Source organism: Mastigoproctus giganteus, chromosome 5 (genome assembly GCF_048544385.1).
Source record: "Mastigoproctus giganteus isolate SK-2022 chromosome 5, ASM4854438v1, whole genome shotgun sequence".
NCBI classification, from domain to species: Eukaryota; Metazoa; Arthropoda; class Arachnida; order Uropygi; family Thelyphonidae; genus Mastigoproctus; species Mastigoproctus giganteus.
The window spans coordinates 82,306,184-82,330,626 of record NC_143579.1 but is presented as its reverse complement, the minus strand read 5'-3'; the positions used below and the strand labels follow the sequence as shown (position 1 = coordinate 82,330,626).

Below are 24,443 nucleotides of genomic sequence, written 5' to 3'. Positions count from 1 at the left end.
GTGCAACTCATTTGAATTTACCCGTCATTTTCACAATTTCTGAAGGAAAAAAAATTTTTGTTATCCCTGACATAAACAACGAAACAATTTTTCTCTTTGCGGTGTGACAAAACAGAACAATTGAAGCGACACACTAAAACAAACTAAACATTTCTCTCTCTTTCTTTTTTTTTTTTTTAGCATCGGGTGTGAAGACAATGGGGCTTGCAAGATAATAATCTCACAATGACGACCTTATAACGCCCTCCTTGTAGCTTACTTACAACTTGCAAAACATCTGTTTATACCTATTCTAGGTATAATCTGTCTATCCTACATCTGTCTTTCCTCAATTTGATATGCCTTCTCAGGTGATTATTCTCAGCAAGAGGAAGAATCCCATCAGCAATGAGCATGCCAAAACCATTCAAGGCTTTATCCACCTCTATCAGATCACCTCGCTGGTGCCTAGTCTCCAGACACTGTAATTCCCAAAACTTAAGCCTTTCTTCGTAAGAGCACCCCTTTGTTCCATTCACTAATCTTGTTGCACTTCTCTGTACTCGTTCCAGCAGCTCTACATCCTTCTTGAAATGAGGCCCCCAGACCTGTATGCAGTACTCTAGGTGTGGCCTGACCATTGCCTTATACAAGGGAATAATCACCTCTTTATCCCTGCTAGAAAAATTCCTGTATATCACTGACAATACACCATGAGCTACTCTTGTAGCCCGTCTGCACTGCTCAGAGAACTTCATATCTACCTGCACAATTACCCCCATGTCCTTTGCATTCTCTACTACTGTCAGTGCAGTACCACAGAGTTGATACGTTGCTCTGGAGTTGCTGTTTACCCATATGTAGTAATTTACATTTGTCAATGTTAAACTTCATTTGCCACCTCTCAGCCCATCTGCTCAACCTTTCCAGATCCTATTGCAGCAGCATAGTGTCAGTAGTGTCCTAGACAACCCTGACAACCTTTGTATCGTCTGCAAACTTGGACATTAAGCTTGATATACCATCATCAATATCATTTATAAATACAGAAAACAATAATGGACCCAACACTGAACCCTGAGGGACTCCACTAATAACATTAGTCCACAATGAGCAGTGTCCATTGATTACCACTCTGTCTTCTCTCCCTCAACCACCCCTTTATCCATAGCAGCAATTTGCCTCCAATGCCACTCTGCCCCAATTTGTGCAGAGCAGTCTTCCATGTGCAACAGTATCAAAAGCCTTTCTAAGATCCAAGTATATAATATCAAAGTTATTCCCTACATCCAGTTCTTTTGTGACTGCATCATAGTGTCCAATCAAATTGGTCATGCAAGACTTCCCCTTGACAAAACCATGCTGTGTCTGAGCTATAACTGAAGTCTTGTCTAGATGATCCTGCAGTGCTTCTTTAACCAGTGTCTCCATTAATTTTCCTGGAACAGAAGTTAAGCTCACAGGTCTATAATTACTTGTGTCAGCCTTTGATCCTCCTTTGTGAATTGGGGTCACATTTGCACAACTCAAGTCTGTGGGTACCTCCCCTGAGTCCAAGGAAGCTCTCATAATTATGGCTAAGAGTTTGCTTACTTCCTTTGCTGCCTCCTTTAATATAACTGGATGGATCCCATCCGCCCAGGTGCCTTTCTTGTGTTTATCTTCAACAATTTCTCCTCCACTTTACTCTCAGTTATTACAAGATTCTCTAGCTTATTGCCAGAGTTGAATACACCTCTGGCATTTCCCTCGCTGAATAACTCCTCATGTGTGAATGTCGATGCAAAATATTCATTTAGTTTGTTAGCTACCTGAGCAAGATCATCAACAGCTGACCCATCGATATCAAGTGGACCAATCTGATTCATCCCCTTCCTTCTAGAGTTTACATAAGAAAAGAACTCTTTGCTGTTTTTCTTTGCATCCCTTGCCAAAGATTTCTCGTAATCTGTCTTCGCCTGCCTAACCTCCTTTGTAACTTGGTTACCGATCAACTTGTATCTATCATAGGCTTCTGTGTCATTTGTTAATTTTTACGTATCCCATGCATTTTTCTTCTCTGCCATATGTCTCATTAGTTCATCTGACATCCATTTAGGCCTAAACCTTGAACAATATTTCTTAGTTGGTATGTAAAGCCTAGTAGCTTCCAAGATAAGTTCTTTGAATGCTTCCCATTTTGAATTTGCTGTTGGTAACATCATCAGTTGGTCCCACTGTATAGAATTTAAATACTATCTCAGACCATCGTAGTCGTCGGCCTTTACGAAAGCAATAACCCTTCCCTTTACCCCTAATAGTAGTTACCTCTTTGAGTAAATCCCACTTCAGCACACTGTGATCACTGCCACCTAGTGGTTCATTTATCTGCAGATTCTTAATGCATGAAGAATCACTACTGATAATCAAATCAAAAGTATTACTCCCTCTAGTTGCCTCTTGAACATGCTGATGTAGAAAACAATCATCCAATAAATCTACAAAAGCCTTGCTAGTGTGTGAGTGACCAGCTCACAAATTCCAGTCAATATCTGGGAAATTAAAATCCCCCATTATAAACTCTGATTTACTGGCCCACAATTTCCCTGTACAGTTTCTTATTATACTCATCAGAGTCATTAGGCCTATAGCACACTCCTACTCTCAATTTTGATCTCCCAATGCTTATGTCACACCAAATTGACTCGACACTGCACTGTCCAGCCATGTCGACTGGCTTCACTTCCTTGGATTTTATGTGTTTCTTAACTAATGGCATAACCCCTCCTCACTTCCTATCCTGTCTATCCTTTCTGTAGATGTTGTACTTCCCAAATTCCAGTTCTGCATTCCTTATATCTGTGTGACACCACGTCTCTGATATCCCAACAATATCCGCCTTTGATGTTTTGAGCAATACCTCAAATTCATCAAATTTATTTACTAAACTCCTAGCATTGGTGTACACACAAGTATACATGCACCTGTTTCTATTCTTATCTACCCTAACACAACCCATGTGTTTACTTGTACCGCAATGACTCCCAGCAGTCTCTGAAATATCCTGCATCTTGTTTTTCAGGCTTCTGCTCATTCCGATAGAAGCAGTGCAAGAATCACTTTCACCTCTGCCAGTGGCTACTGTTAATCTATTAGTCTTTGTATCCCCCCCCAAGCTAGCAGTTTTCTGACCCACCTAACACTGCCTCAATAGCATCAGCAAATATTCTTGCACCTTTTCTATTTAAGTGTATCCCATCCCTGTAGAACCAGTCTCTCCTGTTAACAAGTACAGCGCAGGCTGAAAAAAATTCTACCCTTTGAGCCTTGCGCAATCTTTCCAAGGACGACTTGATCGACAAGGCTCTAATCATACTCCCATACTCCCTCCTATCGTATTCCAGGTATATTACCTGACTTTTATGATTTCTAGTTTATTTTTTTTTATTTTTTTTTTATTTGAGGTCTTGAAGCGTCCTGGTTAAACCGAGAGTCAGCTGTATATTTCTTTCTTCACTTAAAATGTTTTTCAAAATAAAAGCATCTTGAATATTGGTTTTGGACTTAAAGGCTATTTTTCTTTGGTTTATAAAAGCTGGACAAACTACTAGTAAATGCTTAACTGTTTGTCGTACATGGCACTGATTACACTGAGGCAGTTCTTCGGCTCTAAGTAGATAGATATGAGTAAGATGAGTCTCCTATCCTTAACCTGCCCAGGGTTACTTCTTCTTTTCGGACCTGTCTTTCAATGGTTTTCCACTGTTTTAAAACTGGTTTAATTTGAAAAAGTTTATTATTGGTTTGTTCGTTCCATATTTTTTGCCATTGTTCCTTGCTATTCACTTTGATGCGACATCTGTAGTCTGTAAATGGTACTTTGGTGGTTGATGGTATGATGCCTGTTGCCGTTTTTGCTGCATGGTCAGTTTGTTCATTTCCTTTAATTCCTGTATGTCCAGGAATCCAACAAAAGGTAACATTTTGTTTTATTTTAATCAGTTTGTTTAGGGTGACTTGAATTTGTCTCAAAGTCAGATGGAAATTCTTTGAGTCGCACTGTATTGCTTGCATTACACTGAGGGAGTCCACGAAGGTCAGAACTATGGGTTAACCTTTGGTGCCATATTCAGTCTATTGCTAACTTTACTGCCTGTAGTTCAGCTGTGAAGATGTTACATTCTGTTGGGAGAACATGGGTTATTATAGTATCAGAGAAAACTGCCGCCACGCCTACTTTTGTATCAGTTTTCGATCCATCCGTATTTGTGTGGTGTGGTTAGATCCTATACACCACAACTACATGATGCCTATCTATTTCTTTAGATAGGCATCATGTAGTTGTTGAAAGCTGTTTCCTGGTAGGGAATGTCTTCCCCAGTTATGGAAGTAGGTATCATAGACTGGTGATATTGTATTCCAAGGAAGTCTTGGTGCATTTTGCATGACAGCTATTTTTTTGAAATCAAGAGACCAAATTGGAAGTAGCTCCTTGATGCGCATGTTTGCTGTTGGATGAATTCTATACATATTTTCCCATATTGGCACACATAATGTTTTGTGTACAGGATGATTTGGAATACACTTTATTTTAGCTGCATAAGATAAAAGTAGTACTTATCTTCTGAGGTAGAGTGGTGGTTCATAGGTTTCACATAGAGACTGGACTGGAGAAGTACAATACGCTCATAGGGCTATACGTAGTGCATTATGGTGTATAGGATCTAACCATTTTAAGGCACTGGGTCTTGCAGAGCTGTAAACTGGTGCTCCGTAACCGAGTCTGGATCAGCAGTGATTATCTATGCATTAAAAATCTGCAGATAAAAGAACCACTAAGTGGCAGTGATCACAGTGAACTGATGTCGGATTTACGTAAATATGTAACTACCATGAGGAGTAAAGAAAGGGTGTTTCCTTTCGTAAAGGTGACTATGGCAGTCTCAGTTTTTAAATTCTATACAGTGCAACCAATAGCAAATTCTAAATGGGAAGCACTCAAGGAATTAATCTTGGAGGTTACAAGGCTTTTCATACCAACTAAGAAATACTGTTCAAGGTATAGTAGTAGTAGTAGTAGTGGCATGTGATGCAAGAAAGCAAGTGCGTATGAGCTTATGCAGCATCAGCCAAAAAAAAAAAAAAAAAAAAACACACCATTCCCTCCAAATGCCTGTCCAGTTCCTCCTTAAATTTATTCAACCTATCAACTTCCACAACGACAGATGGAAGTTTGTTCCAGCAATTAACCATCCGCTGGCTAAAGGCAAATTTCCACACATCTATTCTACATCTCTCTTTTCTTAATTTGAATTTATGCCCCCTTAGGTTCGTAATCTGAACAAGTGGAAGGATCCCATCAGAATTCAGCGTACTCAACCCATTCAAGGCCTTATACACCTCGATCAGATCACCACGCAGGTGCCTAGTCTCCAGCCACTGCAATTTGCAGAACTTAAGCCTCTCTTGGTAAGAGGATCCCTTCATTCTCCTCAACAATCTTGTTGCCCTTCTCTGTACACGCTCAAGTAAATCTACATCCTTCCTAAAATGAGGCCTCCAGACCTGTACGCGTGGCCTGACCATTGCCTTATAAAGAGGGATAATCACCTCCTTTTCCCTGCTAGCAAAGTTCCTATATATCATTGACAAAACCCCATGTGCCCTGGCAGCCTGTCTGCATTGCTCAGAAAACTTCATATCTGCCTGCACAATTACTCCCAGGTCTTTTTCATTTTCTACTACCTTAAGTGTAGTACCACACAGTTGGTACGTTTCTCTGGGGTTACTTCTACCCATATGCAGTAATTTGCATTTGTCAAGGTTAAACTTCAGTTGCCACTTCTTAGCCCATCTGCCCAAATTATCTAGATCCTGTTGCAGTAGCACACTGCCATTACTGTCATTAACAACCCTACCAACCTTTGTATCATCTGCAAACTTCGACATTAAGCCTGATATACCTTCATCAATATCATTGATAAATATACAAAACAACAGTGGACCTAACACCAAACCCTGTGGGACTCCACTAATAACATTAGTCCAAGAAGAGCAGCACCCATTGATTACCACCCTCTGTCTTCTCGCACTTAACCATCCTTTTATCCATTGTAGTAACTTACTCTTAATACCATTCTGCTCCAATTTGTACAATAGTCTTCCATGCACAACAGTGTCAAAAGCTTTCCTGAAATCCAAATATATGATATCAAAATTATTTTTTGCATCCAGTTCCTTTGTAACCACATCATAATATCCTATTCAAATTTGTCAGACAAGACTTTCCCTTAACAAACCCATGCTGTGTCTGAATTATTGCTGCAGTCTTGTCTAGATGATCCTGCAATGCATCTTTAACCAGCGAATTCATTATTTTACTCGGAACAGAAGTTAAACTAACTGGTCTGTAATTACTCGTGTCACCCTTCGATCCCCCTTTGTGAATTGGGGATACATTTGCACATCTCCAGTCCGTGGGAACCTCCCCTGAGTCCAAGGATGCTCTCATAATTATGGCTAAGGGTTTGCTTAGTTGCTTTGCCGCCTCCTTTAATATAACTGTATAGATCCCATCCACCCCAGGTGCTTTTCTTACGTTTAACTTCAACAATTTCTCTTCCACTTTGCTCTCAGTTATTACAAAATCATTAAGTATCTTGCTACAATTTGATAACCTTCTGCCATTTTCAAACCTTAATAATTCCTCACGTGTGAATGTAGATGCAAAATACTCATTCAGTTTGTTTGCTATCTGAGCAGGATCATCAACAGTCGAACCATCGATGTCAAGTGGACCAATCAGATTCATCCCCTTCCTTTTAGAGTTTATATAAGTAAAGAAATCCTTGCTGTTTTTCTTAGCATCTTTTGCCAATGATTTCTCGTAATCTGCCTTCGCCTGCCGAACCTCCTTTGTCACCTGATTACAGATTAACTTATATCTGCCATAGGCTTCTGAGTCGCTTGATAATTTATATGCATCCCATGCATTTTTCTTCTCTATTAAGAGTCTCATTAGTTCATTTGACAACCATTTAGGCCTAAACCTTGAACAATATTTCTTAATAGGTATGAAACGTTTAGTAGCTTCCACGATTAATTCCTTGAATGCTTCCCACTTAGAATTTACTGTTGGTAACATCGTCAGTTGATCCCACTGTACAGAATTTAAAAACTGTCGGAGACCACTGTACTCACCTTTACGGAAGCAAAAACCCTTTCCTTTACCCCTGATGGTAATTAAATTTTTAAGTAAATCCCACGTCAGTACACTGTGATCACTGCCACCTAGTGGTTCTTTTCCATGGGTATCTCCCCTGAATCCAAAGATGCTCTCATAATTATGGCTAAAGGTTTGCATACTTCCTTTGCTACCTCCCCTGAATCACAAAGAAGGTTTCAAAAGTGAAGGCAGATTGCAACTGGTGAGTATGGGCTTGGCACACTATGGTGGATATTATCATTCTTCTCTTTCTTGGTGATTCCCTTCTACTTTTGACACTCTTTCTCTCTCTCTCTCTCTCTCTCTCTCTCTCTCTCTCTCTCTCTCTCACTCACTCAGGGTAACTCAGGAATTTTTTTTTGGCTGGTATAAGCCTCAGGCTTCCTTGCACCACATAGCTAATAATAATAATAATGAGAAATCTTTGGCAAAGAAGGCAAAGAAAAACAGCAAACACTTCTTTACTTATGTAAACTCTAGAATAAATGGGATGAATCAGATTGGTTCACTTGATATCAATGGTTAAATTGTTGAGCATTTTCCATCGACATGCACACATAAGGAATTCTGTAGGGAAGCGGACAACACCAGAAATTTATCAAACTCTAACAGGGAGCTAAATGATTTTGTAATAACTGAGAGAGAAGTGGAAGAGAAATTGAGGTTAAACGTAAGGAAGGCACCTCGGGTGGATAGGATCTATCCAGTTATATTAAAGGAGGTAGCAAAGGAAGTATGCAAACCTTTAGCCATAATTATGAGAGCATCTTTGGATTCAGGGGAGATACCCATGGACTGGAGAAGTGCAAATGTATCCCCCAATTCAGAAAGGGTGTCACAAGTAATTACATACCTATTAGTTTAACTTCTACACAAGACTGCAGTTATAGTTCAGGCACAGCACAAATTTGTTAAGAGGAAGTCTGGTATGACCAATTTGATTGGATACTACGATATGATCACAAAAGAACTGAATGCATAAAATAATTTTGATATCATAAACTTGGATTTCAGGAAAACTTTTGATACTGTTTCACATGGAAAACTGCTGTACTGTATGTTATTAAGGGCAAGTTGCTGCTATGGATAAAGGGATGGTTGAGTGGTACTCAATGGACACTGCACTTCGTGATCTTCGTTATTAGTGGAGTTCCCAAGGGTTCATTGTTGGACAATTCTTGTTTTCTATATTTATCAATGATATTGATGAAGGTATATCCAGCTTAATGTCCAAGGTTTAAAATTTAAATAAAATTTAATTTAAAATTGTAGCTAGGCCAATACGGAAGTTACACACTATACTGAACAATCGCTCGGTTCTTTCAGTGTTCGCAACACAAATTAATGATCTGGTATACAACATTTCTTGCGGTGATTGCGACTCGTCTTACCAAGGTTCGACACGATTTTCTCTTAATATTCGTGTAAATCAACATGAAGCCTCAGTTCGTGCTTCTCGTTCAGCAGCGTCAGAATTAGCTTTTCATGCCATTAACGAAAAACATACTTTTTTATTTGACGAGGCCAAAATACGTAACGTTCAACGTAATTATACGCAACTATTAATTGCAGAAACCGTTGAAATTAAATTACACGAGAATTCTGTTAATGTTTGGTGGCCATATTTGATCTCTGATGCGTGGATCTTTACTCGCATGCGCGAAGACAAATAATCACTATTTAAGTTTCAGGTTTAACCCGATTCAGTAATTTTCATTCCTGTAATCATGACATACGGTCGAAAAGCGTTGTCAGCTTCAGGAAGGAAAATCGTTTTGAATATTTTCGTTAGATTCTTTTAATTCCGTTAATTTGATTTTTAATTGTTTTAAATTGATTTTGAATTGTGTTAAATTGATTATTTATATTTTACTCTAATGTACCGGTAAGTTGTCGATTTTTTCGTTTTTATTTCTGGAGGGTATCATACGGAAGTGTTCTACGTACTATATTGAGGTAAACTCCTCTTATTATTTTACTAATAATTTAGCACTTTAAATCCAATTAATAAAACCGATATAAAATTTAAAATAATGCCAATTATATTATAATTTAACGGTACCCCCCCCCCCCTGTTAAGGTACCAGTTCCAAAAAACGTGAAATATCACCAAAAAGGGTTAAAAGAACTACTAAGAGAAAAACAAAATAAAAAAATAATAGAATGACCATTACGCCCCACATCGACAGAGGACCACGAGGCCAATAATGGTCATGGAATCGCTGCATTTCAATCGCTATACAAATCGTCGCATAGGCAAAAAGATCGAAGAACCAAACCACCCATTCCTCCTCCGATCATATATATTAAACAAATATATACATATATACAAGATGTCTCAAAAATACATGGCATAACTTCAGAAATGAGTTCCTCATATGCAGAAAATAAAAATATTTTATATTAACATAGTTCCGGAAATGCTTGGTTTTCGAGTTTTGAAAGTCTGTCTATGACACTTAACTGTTCACATCATCACCCGCCATTTTCAATCTACTGCAGGATGAAGGCCTCTCCAGCAACTTTCCAGTTCCTTCTGTTTTGAGCACTGGCCATCCATTTACGACCCAAAAACTCATGAATTTCATCTCTCCATCTCCGCCTTTGTCTTCCAGGTTTTCTTCTAGCTCCTCTTGGGTACCATTCTGTTATTTTCTTAGTCCATCTGTCATCATGTCTTCGAGCTATGTGTCCTGCCCAAGACCATTTTAGTTCTTTAGTTTTGATAAGAATGTCCTTTACTTGAGTTTGCTGCCTAATCCATGTGTTTCTCTTCTTATCTAACAGTCTGATTCCCAATATAATTCGCTCCATTCTTCGCTGTGTAGTTCTCAGCTTCTCTTCCATTCTTTTGGTGAGTGCCCAAGTTTCACTTCCATAAGTCATGGTGGGGAGTATACATTGATTCATTATTTTACGTTTCAGACAAACTGGGATATTGCTCTTCAGTATGTGACTATATTTCCTGAATGCTATCCATCCAAAATTTATTCTTCTCTTGACTTCCAGCCATTTATCATTATTACAGCTAATAACTTGTCCCAGATAAGTATATGACTCCACCTTTTCAATTACTGCTCCTTCAATCATTATTTCCCTTTCCGTGGCATACTTGTTCATCATTACTTTTGTTTTAGCCATATTCATCTTTAGACCATAATCCTTACTAACTGTGCATAACTGATTAAGATTTTCCTCTAATTCTTTGGGATCGTGGCTTATGACCACAATGTCATCTGCAAATCGTAAATGGTTTAGGTACTCTCCGTTCACATTGACTCCTTTCTATGACCAGTCTAATCTTCTGAAAGCTTCCTCAAGGGCAGCAGTAAACAGCTTCGGACTCCTTTCTCGATTTTAAATTGCCTACTGTCTTTGTCTAGTCTAATAAAGGAGGTAGCACTCTCATATATTTTCTTCAAAACCATAATATATGGAGTATCTATGCCTTGTCTTTCCAGTGCCCAAAACATTGCCTTATGCTGTATGGAGTCAAATGCCTTTTCATAATCCACAAATGCCAGGCATAATGGTGTTTTATATTCATTTGCTTTCTCCATTAGCTGTGATATTACGTGAAGGTGATCCATAGTTGAGAATCCTGTCCTAAAGCCAGCTTGCTCTTTCAGTTGATTCTCATCAAGTATTCTTTCTAATCTGTTAGTAATGACCCTTGTGAACAACTTGTAGATGTGGGATAACAAGCTAATTGGTCTATAATTTCCAATTTCTGACTTATCTCCATTCTTATGCAGCAAAACTATGATTGCATTATTCCACTGCTTAGGCATCACACCTTTTCTAATGCACTTTTTGAATGGCCTTGCCAGTTTTGGTGTTATGTCTCTTCCTCCCAATTTTAACAACTCTACAGTAAATTCATCTTCCCCCAGGGCTTTCCGATTCTTCATTTTCTTCGATGCATGTTCTACCTCATCAGGAAGAATATCGGGTATGTTGTATGTGTTGCTACTTTGCAATCCATCTTCCCCACTGCTAGTATCATTCCCTCGCTCCTTGTATAATTCTCTATAGTAGTCTTCTGCTATTTGAATTATTCCTTCTCTGCTGTTTATAAGTACACCATCGCTATTCTTCAGTTTCAGTATCATTTGTCTTTCTGTATTACTGCTCATGGCTGCTGATTTAAATCCTTTGTTTTCCCTTAATGCTTGTTCTACTTTTCTTGTGTTAAATCTTATGTCCTCTCAGAGTCTCTTTCTAATGGTTTTGCATAACTCAGTATACTCAATTTTCTCCCTGTCAGTGTTTTTCTTGCTCTTCATTTGTCGTCTTCGGTTCATCATGACAAGTGTTTCTTGACTAATTTTTTCTTCTTTGGATTTCTGTTTCCCTTTAGGTTTCTTGGGCTTTATCACTTTCAGAAAGTTGTAATATTCCTCGTCGATATCTTGGTCCTAAGCAGTCTGCAGAAGCTCAAACTTGTTCCTAAGTTCCAGTACATACTGCTTTTTCTCCTCCTCTGTTATATCAAAGACCTTTGTATTATTTACTCGAGTCAGTTTTTTCCTTTCCTACATTTATATCAAGTGTACATCTTACCATTCTGTGATCACTTCCAACATTTGCCTTATTCAGGACGAAAACATCATTCACAATACATCTTCTGTTAGTGAGGATGAAGTCAATTTCATTAGTTGTTAATCCATTTGGACTCTTCCGTGTCCACTTTCTGTTCACCCTTTTCTTGAAAAAAGTGTTCATTACTGACAGTCCTTGAGATTCTGCAAATTCCACAAGTCTTTCACCTCTTTTATTTCTTTCACCAATTCCAAAATTTCCTATAGTTCCTCTTTCTGCGCTGTTTTGCCTTTTTCCAACCTTAGCATTGAAGTCCCCCATAATAATAGTGTAGTGGGTTTTCTGCTCATCTAGAAGACTCTCAATTTCGGTGTACATTTCTTCAACCTCTTCATCATCATGGCTCGATGTTGGTGCATAAATCATTATAATCTTTAGCTTGTACCTCTTAGAAATCTTGAGTATTAGTCTTGACACCCTTGGTGATGTACTTTTGAATTCCAAAATGTTGTTTTTAAAATCTTTATGGACCAGAAACCCAACTCCACCTTCACTCCTTTCACTGTTTCCATTGGTGTACAGCAGATTTCCGCTTGATAAACTTATAAGTGATTCATTTCTTCTTCTTGTTTCAGCCAAACCGATGATATTCCACATCACCTTATAGTAATTCAGAATGTCCAACTTCTGCCTGAATACAGGCCTCACATCGATGTCTCATGGACTTGTGAAGACTATGCCAAATTCCTGGCATGTTTCGTATTGTCTCACAACCTGCCACAATTCGATTGCGGAGAGTTTCCACATCACTACCGGAGTCAAATACATCAATGACTTTAAATAGCCCCACAAGAAGAAATCTAGTAGATTTAAATCAGGTGAGCGTGGAGGCCAGGCAGTTGGTCCACCTCTACCTATCCACTGAACCAGGAAACCTTTGATTCAGGTAATTGCGGGCTAGGTGGCTGATATGTGCGCGAGCGTCGTGGATGAAGTGTGCTTGTTGACAAATGATCAGTGGCGTGTCGTCCAAGAAATCATGCATATTGTTTTCTAGAAAGTTTCTGTATGCCCGCCCTGTGAGTTTGATTGGAAGTACATGGGGCCCAAATAACTTATCACCAAAAACACCCGCCCAGATGTTTGGGGCAGAACTGCTGTTGGTAATGTGATGGAAGAATTGCATGTGGATTTCCCTCAGTCCATACATGCTGATTTTGAAAGTTTTGGATTCCGTCTCGTGTGAACTGTGCTTCATCTGTGAATATCACTAAGACAGGAAATTGAGAAGTTGTACCACACTGCTGCAAGAACCATTGACAGAACATTACTCATGCAGGTTAATCTGCTGGTGACAATACTTCTATTCTAAATTCTCCACCAATTTATCCAGTTTGTATTATATTTAAAAAATAAGGTTATATACAGGGTGTTTCAGTTAAACGTTTCAAAACTTCTAAGAGAGGTAGGGTACATCCTGACAACTCGAAATCATATAGCAATGTGGGGTCGGAAATGCTTTCCTGAAGCGGTGTTGTACACAGAAGCACCATAAAGAAAAGAGACCATAAGTGAGAAATCGTTTTAATAATACATGAAAAGAAGAAAAAGGTACATGGATTACCGTAGGTACATGGATTATCAAGTAGATAGGTCTAACCGGACCTATCTACTTGATTTTTCTGCAGCAAGTATTGCCACAACTTTTGAGAGATGAACAGATTTCTGCATCGACGCAACAGACAATGTGGTTCCAACACGATGGAGCCCCTGCCCATTATAGCGGAGATGTTCGTAACTACCTGGATGGACATGGACATGAAACGGAATGGACACATCAGGAAGACACATCAGTTTAAGTTGGGACAGATTGAAAATATGGACAAAGTCCCCCTTCAATTTGAGGTCCCAAGTAACAGAACTGTTGATAAGAAGGGGGTGAAAACTAACTGTGAAGACAATGGACATGAAAAGAGCCATTATACAGTTTTTCTAGCTTGTTGTGCCGACGGAACCAAGCTGCCTCCTATGCTGATTTTCAAACGCAAAACAATGCCAAAAGAAGACATTCCTCGAGGAGTGATTGTCCACATTCATGACAAGGGTTGGATGGATCAGGGTGGGATGAAGATCTGGTTTGAGAAAGTTTGGAGCAGGAGACCAGGTGGGCTCTTACGCAAACCTGCCCTATTGGTGCTTGATCAATTCAGGGTACACATAACAAAAATCACAAAGAAGATTGGTGAAGAGCAAAAAACAAAACTTGCCATCATACCTGGAGGCTTGACATCCCAGCTCCAACCACTTGATGTCAGCATTAACAAACCCTTCAAAGCTGCCATGAGAGACAAATGGAACCAATGGATGAAGTCTCTGGGGACAATTTGACACCAGCAGGAAGAGTGAAGAAACCAACTATAGGAGAAGTTTGTACCTGGGTGAAAAGATCCTGGGATAATATCACGATTGAGATCGTTGTCAAGTCATTTAAGAAGTGTGGCATTTCAAATGCCATAGATGGAACTGAGGACAGGGCAATATATGAAGACAGTGATTCGTCATTAGACACAGATGAGGACAAGCTAATGGATGGGAGTTTTGACAGTGATGAGGAGTTGTATGAATTTTATGATGAATAAAACTTCAGTTCAATAACTTTATGTAATACATTTTTTTTCAAATTTCGGGTCCCAAAATTAAGGTGCGTCTTATACAGGGGCAATACAGTACGTTGTCTTTGCCCCACTGGAGGATTACCTGGAGATCGGCATTTAAGGAATTGGAAGTAGATATTCGAGAAGTTGAAGGTGATTGAACAGAGAAAGGTTTCTCAAAGTGGAAAGTGGAATGCAATGTGCTATCATCGGCAAAACTATGGATAGGATTTCCGGTCAATGGAAGAAGGTCATTAATATACAAGGGGAAAAGAGTGGGGGAAATAACTGAACCTTGGGGGGACACAATCATTAGTGGAGAAGTTAGAAGACAGAAAGCCATCTACCATCACCCTCAGTGAGCGGTCAGAAAGAAAACTGGATAACCAATTACAAAAAACAGTTGGCAAACCATAAGATGGAAGCTTGTTTAGAAGACCTTTATGCCACACACAATGGAAAGCCTTTGAGATATCAAGAGCAACTGCTTTTGTTTCACCAAACTTTTCCATTGAATTTGTCCATAAATGAGTAACATGAGCAAGAATATCACCAGTGGATCGACACTGATGGAATCCATACTGGTGATCGTTGATCAGACAGAAGGTTTCTATGTAGTTTAAGAGTTGGCGGTTGATTGATTTCTCCATTACTTTAGAAAGAGGAGAACTAAATCTCATAAATCTCACAAGTCATCTCATTTTGCATCTCTGTAATGCCAAACAACATGAGGTTGGGAATAGCCATGAGATAAAGGCTCCATTGGAGAAGAGACAATCGCCAGGTTGTGATCTGAGGTGCTTAAAGTATAAGTTACATGTTAAATCAAAAGAATGCAAAAACCAGCACAAAATAGGTTCCATTCACAAAATACAAACATTAACAAGGAATAGTATTAGGCTATGCAACAACTATACTCTTACCTGTGAACATAAATCACTTGTGAACCGTACGCTACTTAAAGAAACGCATTAACAAAGGTGAGAAGCAATGAAGGCATACTCTGATAATACAGTAAAAAAAGTTGAACTGTTTTCATTCACTTTTATAATTTTTTTAAATATTTATCAGTACTATATTATTAATATTTATTTTTCAATTCATAAGTAATTCACCACACAAATATAATACCAAATTGTTATTTACTCATGGTTATTCAGAAAACTATCCTATATTTTAAACAGACTGATGTTTGGCTTACCTCCTTCAATATTTGTAGTATATTCCTTAATATACTCTTCATCCTGCAAAACTGGTGAAGAAACTTGTGTATTTTCTTCAATGTCTTTCAAAAATAATCCTACACCAAGATTTCTTAACTGGTGAAGATGTCGCTTTGACTCCTAAAACAATGCAGACAAAAAAATAAATAAATAATGCTAAGAAATTTAATGCAATAACACTAATGAATTACTTTTACATTAACAACTAACATAAAAAGGAATTCTTGGTGAAAGTAAAGAAGAAACTAAGAAACATCCACCAGTGAAAAAATAGGGATGGGATAATTCCTATACACGTTTCAAGTCTTTATTTGCAAATATAAACATTAATCATAAATTAAAAATCCATGTAAAACAGCAAAACAATTATGTTCAAATCTATATCACAAAAAGATGACTTAAAATGGGCTTTAAACATCACAAAATATTCATACCAATGTTGATATGAATAATTTTGTTCTACTGCATGAAAAATACTAATTACCAATGCCAAGTTGTAAGTAACCAGTGTGGTAGAGTACATACTAACATTGTCAACATATCCATTACTGAGTTTTCAGTTTCTATGATTACTGCCTTACTGTTTACAGTACCATATTTGTTAAACTGTTTTAAATGGAGTTAATTTTTCCTGTCTTTAGATTTTACCTACCGCCCCTTTATTTTTCCTACTACAAATTAATCCTTGTTTATTTAATTGCTTTCCTCTCCCCTTTTCTCAACCCATTTGATAAGGATTTATACAGGGACTTATATTCTTGTATTGTTCCAAAACTAACAAAAACCAGGCATTTTGAGCAATTATTAATTCATGCTGATAAAATGAGGAGAGTACAGTTGGGAAAATTAATTGCATTTGCAACTTAACACAAGAAGCTTTGTTCTCAACTATTTCTTAAAATAATAATGCTACCGCTCCAAGGTTAAAGGGGCCAGCAAAATTTAATCTGCCTAACAACAATCAACGAAGCAGCAGTAGTTCTTATGGAGAAATATGAAGTTGCTTGCACAGTTGTAATCAGAGATAGATATCAGAACCTCCTAGTATCGAATGATCCATTATGTAAGTGTTGCAACCATCACGTGTTGCGTAAGTGATAGGGACCCGAGTCCCAGATCTGGAAGGTCGAATAGAAAACCAAGATTCCCTTAGCCAGGGGAGAGTTTTCGGCGGCATGAGAAGGTGAAAAGGCCCTTAAGAAACGTTGTTGTTGGAGGAGTTTGTTTGTTTGTTTGTTATTTGGTTTTTAGGAGCATTAGCATCTAAGGCCATATTGTTCCGGGATATGCGGTGGTCATTCCCTGACCTTTCCACATCTTCCGTATTTGGTGTTGGAGGAGTGGAATCGAGGTGAGAAGAGTTCAACAGAGGGAAGGAGTTCAATGGAGGGGGCTGAAGAAACAATCCAAATCGATGGGGCTCGATTCCATCCAAATCAAAGGGTGCCAACGCCCAGATTGCCAAGCTGGTTCTTCCATTGCCTTCTGAGGGTCCAGCACTATAGTGAGCTTGGTAAGTGGAAAATACCTATTATTCCGTAAGCATGGAAGGAGAATGTCTGAGATAACAATGAGTTAATAGAAATAATCGGGTTAATTCCTACCAAAATGGAAACTATAATGATAAATGATTCCTTTGTAATATTTGGTGTTGGTAGCTTATATACCTCTTGTGTCTTAACTATTAATGTATCTTAGTATTCAAATGGAATCCTTTATATCATAAGTTTTTGCACGGAGCTAAAATAGAGGAATACAGGAAATATATTCACTAATGTAAAACTACATTACCATTCAAACTTATTAGGTCATTTTATTCATGTTAAATTGTGAATGTGTTGTGTATGAAAGGTCTTTGATAAATGTTTTGTTTTCCTAAATGATTGTTTCTCACTGCTAACTCTTGTCCACACAGAGAAAAACTAGAAGCAGAAATATGACATATGTTAATTGCGGCATCAAGGGTCAGGCTATTTGCATAATTTCTCTACTTGTACATTTCTCAATGTAAACATAATGCAGATCCAAATGGCAATATTATTTGGGGGTGAATTCCCTCTTTAATATTGGGATATACGAGATTGTTGTCCTGTATTGCCACTAATGAACACATTAAAGGGAATGAGAGACAAACGGTAGCTAAAATTCCATAACTACACTGATAGTGAAAAATATTAGGAACATCTAAAGTACCATCCATTAGATGTTCCTAATATTTAATATAATGAGAGACACTACAAATCTGTATATGTATTTGCCAAGTTATCTGATATGATTTTAATTTATGGCGAGATTCATAAGAATTCTGTAGCTGCTATTCATAGACATACCAAAAAATTTCCAATTTAAGCATCAAACTAAAACATTTGCTACTATAGAGAAACAGGTATGCAAGAAACATTATGAGTAAACATTGGTAGAGGGAAATTCTGACAAACTGCAAAAGAAGAGCAAATTCTGCATGATGTAAAGTGTCTCCAACCACAAGTATCAAACAGTTATCAGGTTGCATAAATATTTCATCTAGAAGTATATGGAGAACATCACAAACAATAACTGTATCCATTTCACAGCATGCCTGCAAGAGAATTGATGCCAAATAACAGGAATAAATGCAGAAACGTTTTGTCAGTTGCTCATGTTACAATGTACACATGAACCTCAATTCCTCAGCCAAGTTCTGGTTACAAATGAATTGTGTTTCACAAGAAGTGGAATTAAATCTCAAACACCCGTATTTGAACTGAAGAAATCCCATATACAATTGGTTGTTCCCAAGAAACACCATGCCAAAGGTGTTTCTTGGGAACGATCTTATTGGTCCTTATTTTAACAGTGAGGCTTTCCGGAATAGCAAATAGGGCCGCCACAAGTGGGTACGCAAGGTAAGCACCTTCAGGCAATTGAGTCAATTAGTGCTGCTGCTAAGCACAAATTAAGAGCCAAAGGGATTACCATACTGCAACTTAGTATTACTCTTAAAACCTAACCAACCGCCTGATCAACGCGACTTCCGCTGTTTACCAGTATTCAACACGGCAGGCAAATAATTCATTAGAATGAGCAGAAGCCTGGAAAACAAGATGCATGGTATTTCAGAGACTGCTGGGAGCCATTGCGGTACAAGTAAACACATGGGTTGTGTTAGGATAGCTAAGAATAGAAACAGGTGCAGGTATACTTGCGTGTACACCAATGCTAGGAGTTTAGTAAATAAATTTGATGAATTTGAGGTATTGCTCAAAACATCAAAGGCAGATATTGTTGGGATATCAGAGACGTGGTGTCACACAGATATAAGGGATGCAGAACTGCAATTTGGGGAGTACAACGTCTACAGAAAGGATAGACAGGATAGGAAGCGGGAGGGGTTATGCTATTAGTTAAGAAACACATAAAAACCAATGAAGTGAAGCAAGTCAACATCGCCGGACAGTGCAGTGTTGAGTCAGTTTGGTGTGACATAAGCATTGGAAGATCAAAATTGAGAGTAGGAGTGTGCTATAGGCCTAATGACTCTGATGAGTATAATAAGGAACTGTACAGGGAAATAGAGTGGGCCAGTAAATCAGAGAGTCTTATAATGGGAGATTTTAATTTCCCAGATATTGACTGGAATTTGGGGGCTGGTTACTCACACAGTAGCAGGGCTTTTGTGGATTTATTGGATGATTGTTTTCTACATCAGCATGTTCGGGAGGCAACTAGAGGGAGTAATACTCTTGATTTGATTATCAGCAGTGATTCTTCATGCATTAAGAATCTGCAGATAAACGAACCACTAGGTGGCAGTGATCACAGTGTGCTGAAGTGGGATTTACTCAAAGAGGTAACTACCATTAGGGGTAAAGGGAAGGGTTATTGCTTCCGTAAAGGCGACTATGATGGACTGAGACAGTATTTAAATTCTATACAGGGGGACCAACTGATGATGTTACCAACAGCAAATTCAAAATGGGAAGCAGTCAAAGAACTTATCGTGGAAGCTACTAGGCTTTACATACCAACTAAGAAATAATGTTCAAGGTTTAGGCCAAAAGGATGTCAGATGAACTAATGAGGCATATGGCAGAGAAGAAAAATGCATGGGATACTTACAAATTAACACATGACACAGAAGCCTATGATAGATACAAGTTGATATGCAACCAAGTTACAAAGGAGGTTAGGCAGGCAAAGGCAGATTACGAGAAATCCTTGGCAAGGGATGCAAAGAAAAACAGCAAAGAGTTTTTTACTTATGTTAACTCTAGAAGGAAGGGGATGAATCAGATTGGTCCACTTGATATTGATGGATCAACTGTGGATGATCTTGCTCAGGTAGCTAACAAACTAAATGAATATTTTGCATCGACATTCACACATGAGGAGTTATTCAGCAAGGGGAATGCCAGAGGTGTATTCAACTCTAGCAGTAAGCTACAGAATCTTGAAATAACTGGGAGTAAAGTGGAGGAGAAACTGTTGAAGATAAACACAAGAAAGGCACCCGGGGTGGATGGGATCTATCCAGTTATATTAAAGGAGGCAGCAAAGGAAGTAAGCAAACCCTTAGCCATAATTATGAGAGCTTCCTTGGACTCAGGGGAGGTACCCATAGACTGGAAATATGCAAATGTGACCCCAATTCACAAAGGAGGATCAAAGGCTGACACAAGTAATTATAGACCTGTGAGCTTAACTTCTGTTCCAGGAAAATTAATAGAGGCACTGGTTAAAGAAGCACTGCAGGATCATTTAGACAAGACTTCAGTTATAGCTCAGACACAGCATGGTTTTGTTAAGGGGAAGTCTTGCCTGACCAACTTGATTGGATATTATGATGCAGTCACAAAAGAACTGGATGCAGGGAATAACTTTGATATTATATACTTGGATCTTAGAAAGGCTTTTGATACTGTTGCACATGGAAGACTGCTACACAAATTGGAGCAGTGTGACATTGGAGGCAAATTGCTGCTATGGATAAAGGGGTGGTTAAGGGGGAGAAGACAGAGTGGTAATCAATGGACACTGCTCATCGTGGACTAATGTTATTAGTGGAGTCCCTCAGGGCTCAGTGTTGGGTCCATTATTGTTTTCTGTATTTATAAATGATATTGATGATGGTATATCAAGCTTAATGTCCAAGTTTGCAGATGATACAAAGGTTGGCAGGGTTGTCAAGGACACTACTGACACTATGCTGCTGCAACAGGATCTAGAAAGGTTGAGCAGATGGGCTGAGAGGTGGCAAATGAAGTTTAACATTGACAAATGTAAAGTACTACACATGGGAAACAGCAACCCCAGAGCAACGTATCAACTCTGTGGTACTACACTGACAGTGGTAGAGAATGAAAGGGACTTGGGGGTGGTTGTGCAGGCAGATATGAAGTTCTCTGAGCAGTGCAGACGGGCTGCAAGAGTAGCTCATGGAGTATTGTCAATGATATACAGGAATTTTTCCAGCAGGGATAAGGAGGTGATTATTCCATTGTATAAGGGAATGGTCAGGCCACACCTAGAGTACTGTATACAGGTCTGGAGGCCTCATTTCAAGAAGGATGTAGAGCTGCTGGAACAAGTACAGAGAAGGGCAACAAGATTAGTGAATGGAACAAAGGGGTGCTCTTACGAAGAAAGGCTTAAGTTTTGCAAATTACAGTGTCTGGAGACTAGGCACCAGCGAGGTGATCTGATAGAGGTGTATAAAGCCTTGAATGGTTTAAGCATGCTCAATGCTGATGGGATTCTTCCTCTAGCTCAGAAAAATCACCTGAGAGGGCATAAATTCAAATTGAGGAAAGACAGATGTAGGATAGACGTGAGGAAATTTGCCTTTAGCCAGCGGGTGGTTGGTTGGTGGAACAGACTTCCATCCCTTGTGGTGGAGGTTGATAGCCTAAATAAGTTTAAGGCTCAGCTGGACAGGTATTTGGAACGAACAGAGGCGTGAAGTGGAAGTGGGTTTTTTTTTTTTTTTTTTGGCTGATGCTGCATAAGCTTGCTTTCTTGCATCAAATGCCTCTGCTAATGCTAATCTGAAATAAATACAGTACATGAAATTGCAGACATGTTAAGTTGCTTATCTGGATCTGTGTTTCATATTTATATTTTGCAGTTATAAAATTTTCTTTTTCTTCAAGTTCTCTGCAGTCAGGTAGGTTCAGGACTCCATTGGCACCATTCTTCTCAATCTTGTGGTATACTTTTAATTCCTGCATAATTTCCTCTTATCATCCCAATTCTTCTTCTCCCAACAGTTCACTTCCCACACATCTACCTCTCAATCCCTTTCCTCTACATGCTTTCTCTTCTAATGCATGTCCTATAAAGTTCTTTTGTCTCCTTAATTCTTTACTAATGTTCTCTCTTCAACTTTACTCAAAATCTCATTACTCACTCTGTCCACCCTTTCCATTTTCCTCCACACCCACATCTCAAAAGCTTCTAGGTATCTAATCTCCTCTTTTCCAGTGTCCATGTTTCGAAGCCATATAGTACAACAGTTCATATTAATGTTTTCACTATTTGCTTTCTTGATTCCTTCTTGAAATTTCTTCTCGATAGTTCTTTTCTATTACAAAATGCCTCTTTGCCCATTGAAATTCTTGTTTTTATTTCTTCCAAGCTTTTCCATTGTCTGTAATTATGCTTCCCAAGTACTTGTATCTGTCGACCTGGTCCAATATTATTCCATCTAATGTTACCTTGATTCTTCTTCCTGGCCTCTTTGAAATTAACATTGCCTTGGTTTTATTGCTGCTAATCTTCATATTTTACTCCTTTATTGTGCTGTTCAAGATGTCCAAGGAGCTCTGTAATTCTTCATTATTAGCAATCAATATCTAGTCATCTGCAAATCTTATTTTCTTTATCTTCTCCCCTCCTAGTCTTACACCGCCTTTCAGCTCTATTTTGAATTCTTTCATCATGCCTCTGCGTATGAATCAAATATTATGGGGGACAGGGAACATCTTTGCCTTACACCAGTACCAATGGGAAATCACAGAATATTTTAAAGAAAATAGAACAGAGGAAGCAGTCCAAAAAATTCTCGATTCAGCTAATAATATGGCTACAATCATTGGCATTGTTTCCAGAAGCAAATACTCTAAGGAAAAGATTGAAAAGACATCATTTTGATTAATAAAGTACAGAGGAAGCTATTCAGGATCAGCAACAAAATTTCAAAATTAATTTTTTCTTTCAAATTATGGACACAACAATTTTCTCGTTAACTGGAAGGTTTAGAAATATGAAAGAACATGTAGAAATATTTAAAATATTTTATAATACAGGAATACCTCACATAGCGTGTTTTCGAACAGCGCAGGTTTCGCTATAGCTCAGTTTACAAATTGAAAAAAAAAAAAATTAACTGCATTACACACCAATACATTTGATATGTATGTATGTATGTATTGTAATGCCAGTACACGCCAATGCTTTATGGATTCAAGGCCACGCTGACTGTTGTCGCAACTCCCATTATATACGGACTCTGCTAGATTTATGGATTAGTAATAGCAGTAGTAATGGCATGTGATGCAAGAAAGCAAGTGTATGAGCTTATGCAGCATCAGCCAAAAAAAAAAAAAAAAAAAAAAATCACACCATTCCCTCCAAATGCCTGTCCAGTTCCTCCTTAAATTTATTTAACTTAACTTCCACAACAACAGATGGAAGTTTGTTCCAGCAATTAACCACCCGTAGGCTAAAGGCAAATTTCCGCACATCTGTTCTACATCTGTCTTTTCTTAATTTGAATTTATGCTCTCTTATGTTCGTAATCCCATCAGAATTCAGCGTGCTCAACCCATTCAAGGACTTATACACCTCAATCAGATCACCGCGCAGGTGCCTAGTCTCCAGCCACTGCAATTTGCAGAACTTAAACCTCTCTTGGTAAGAGGATCCCTTCATTCCCCTCACCAATCTTGTTGCCCTTCTCTGTACACGCTCAAGTAAATCTACATCCTTCCTAAAATGAGGCCTCCAGACCTGTACGCAGTACTCAAGGTGTGGCCTGACCATTGCCTTATACAGAGGGACAATCACCTTTTCCCTGCTAGCAAAATTCCTATATATCATTGACAAAACCCCATGACCTGCCCTGGCAGCCTGTCTGCATTGCTCAGAAAACTTCATATCTGACTGCACAATTACTCCCAGGTCTTTTTCATTTTCTACCACCTTAAGTGTAGTACCACACAGCTGGTACGTTTCTCTGGGGTTACTTCTACCCATATGCAGTACAGTCAGTCCTCGTATAGCACGATAGTTATGTTCCTAGAAATCCTCGTGCAATGCAAAATCATGCAATATAAATAACAGGCCCTATGGGAAAAATAGGATTAGGTGCCAACCACCAAAGATTGAACACACATTTGTAACCAAAACATTACCAAACACAATAAATAATCATAATAAAATACTTGCGTATTTTATTATGACTATTACGTAACGAAATATTGCTAATGCTTTTGCTTCTATCGTAAGCAAACTTGTTTTTTTGTTTGATTTTCTATCCAAACAGATGACAGCCATTCCATCTCTTCTAATTCTTTGTGTCTTGATCTAATGGATTTTAATTACACTTTGAGTTGTTCCTGCAATGAAAGTTGTTTTTATTTTCTCTGCATTCTTTCTAATTCTCGGCATTGCCTCATTTAGGCCAGTAGCACGTGCAATATCACATGGTCTTAATTTCGCTTAAAGTGTTTCAAAATTTCATATTTTTTCTCTATCAACAGAGGTGGACTGGCCATAAGCCTTACCGGGGAAACCCCGGTGGGCCGGTGTGATTTTGGCCATAAACACTAGTATGAGGCTGCTATAAATTTTCCCGGGTAAGAA

At 38.5% G+C, this 24,443-nt stretch overlaps 1 protein-coding gene across 1 annotated transcript in view; it reads right to left on the bottom strand.

Annotated features, from left to right (window-relative positions):
• Positions 1-24,443, bottom strand: part of LOC150085526 (transcription initiation factor TFIID subunit 1-like) — a 700,666-nt gene that overhangs the window by 638,474 nt on the left and 37,749 nt on the right. The window contains 1 exon segment of the mRNA XM_090374589.1: positions 15,581-15,722. Coding sequence (XP_090230715.1) covers positions 15,581-15,722 — 142 coding nt within the window.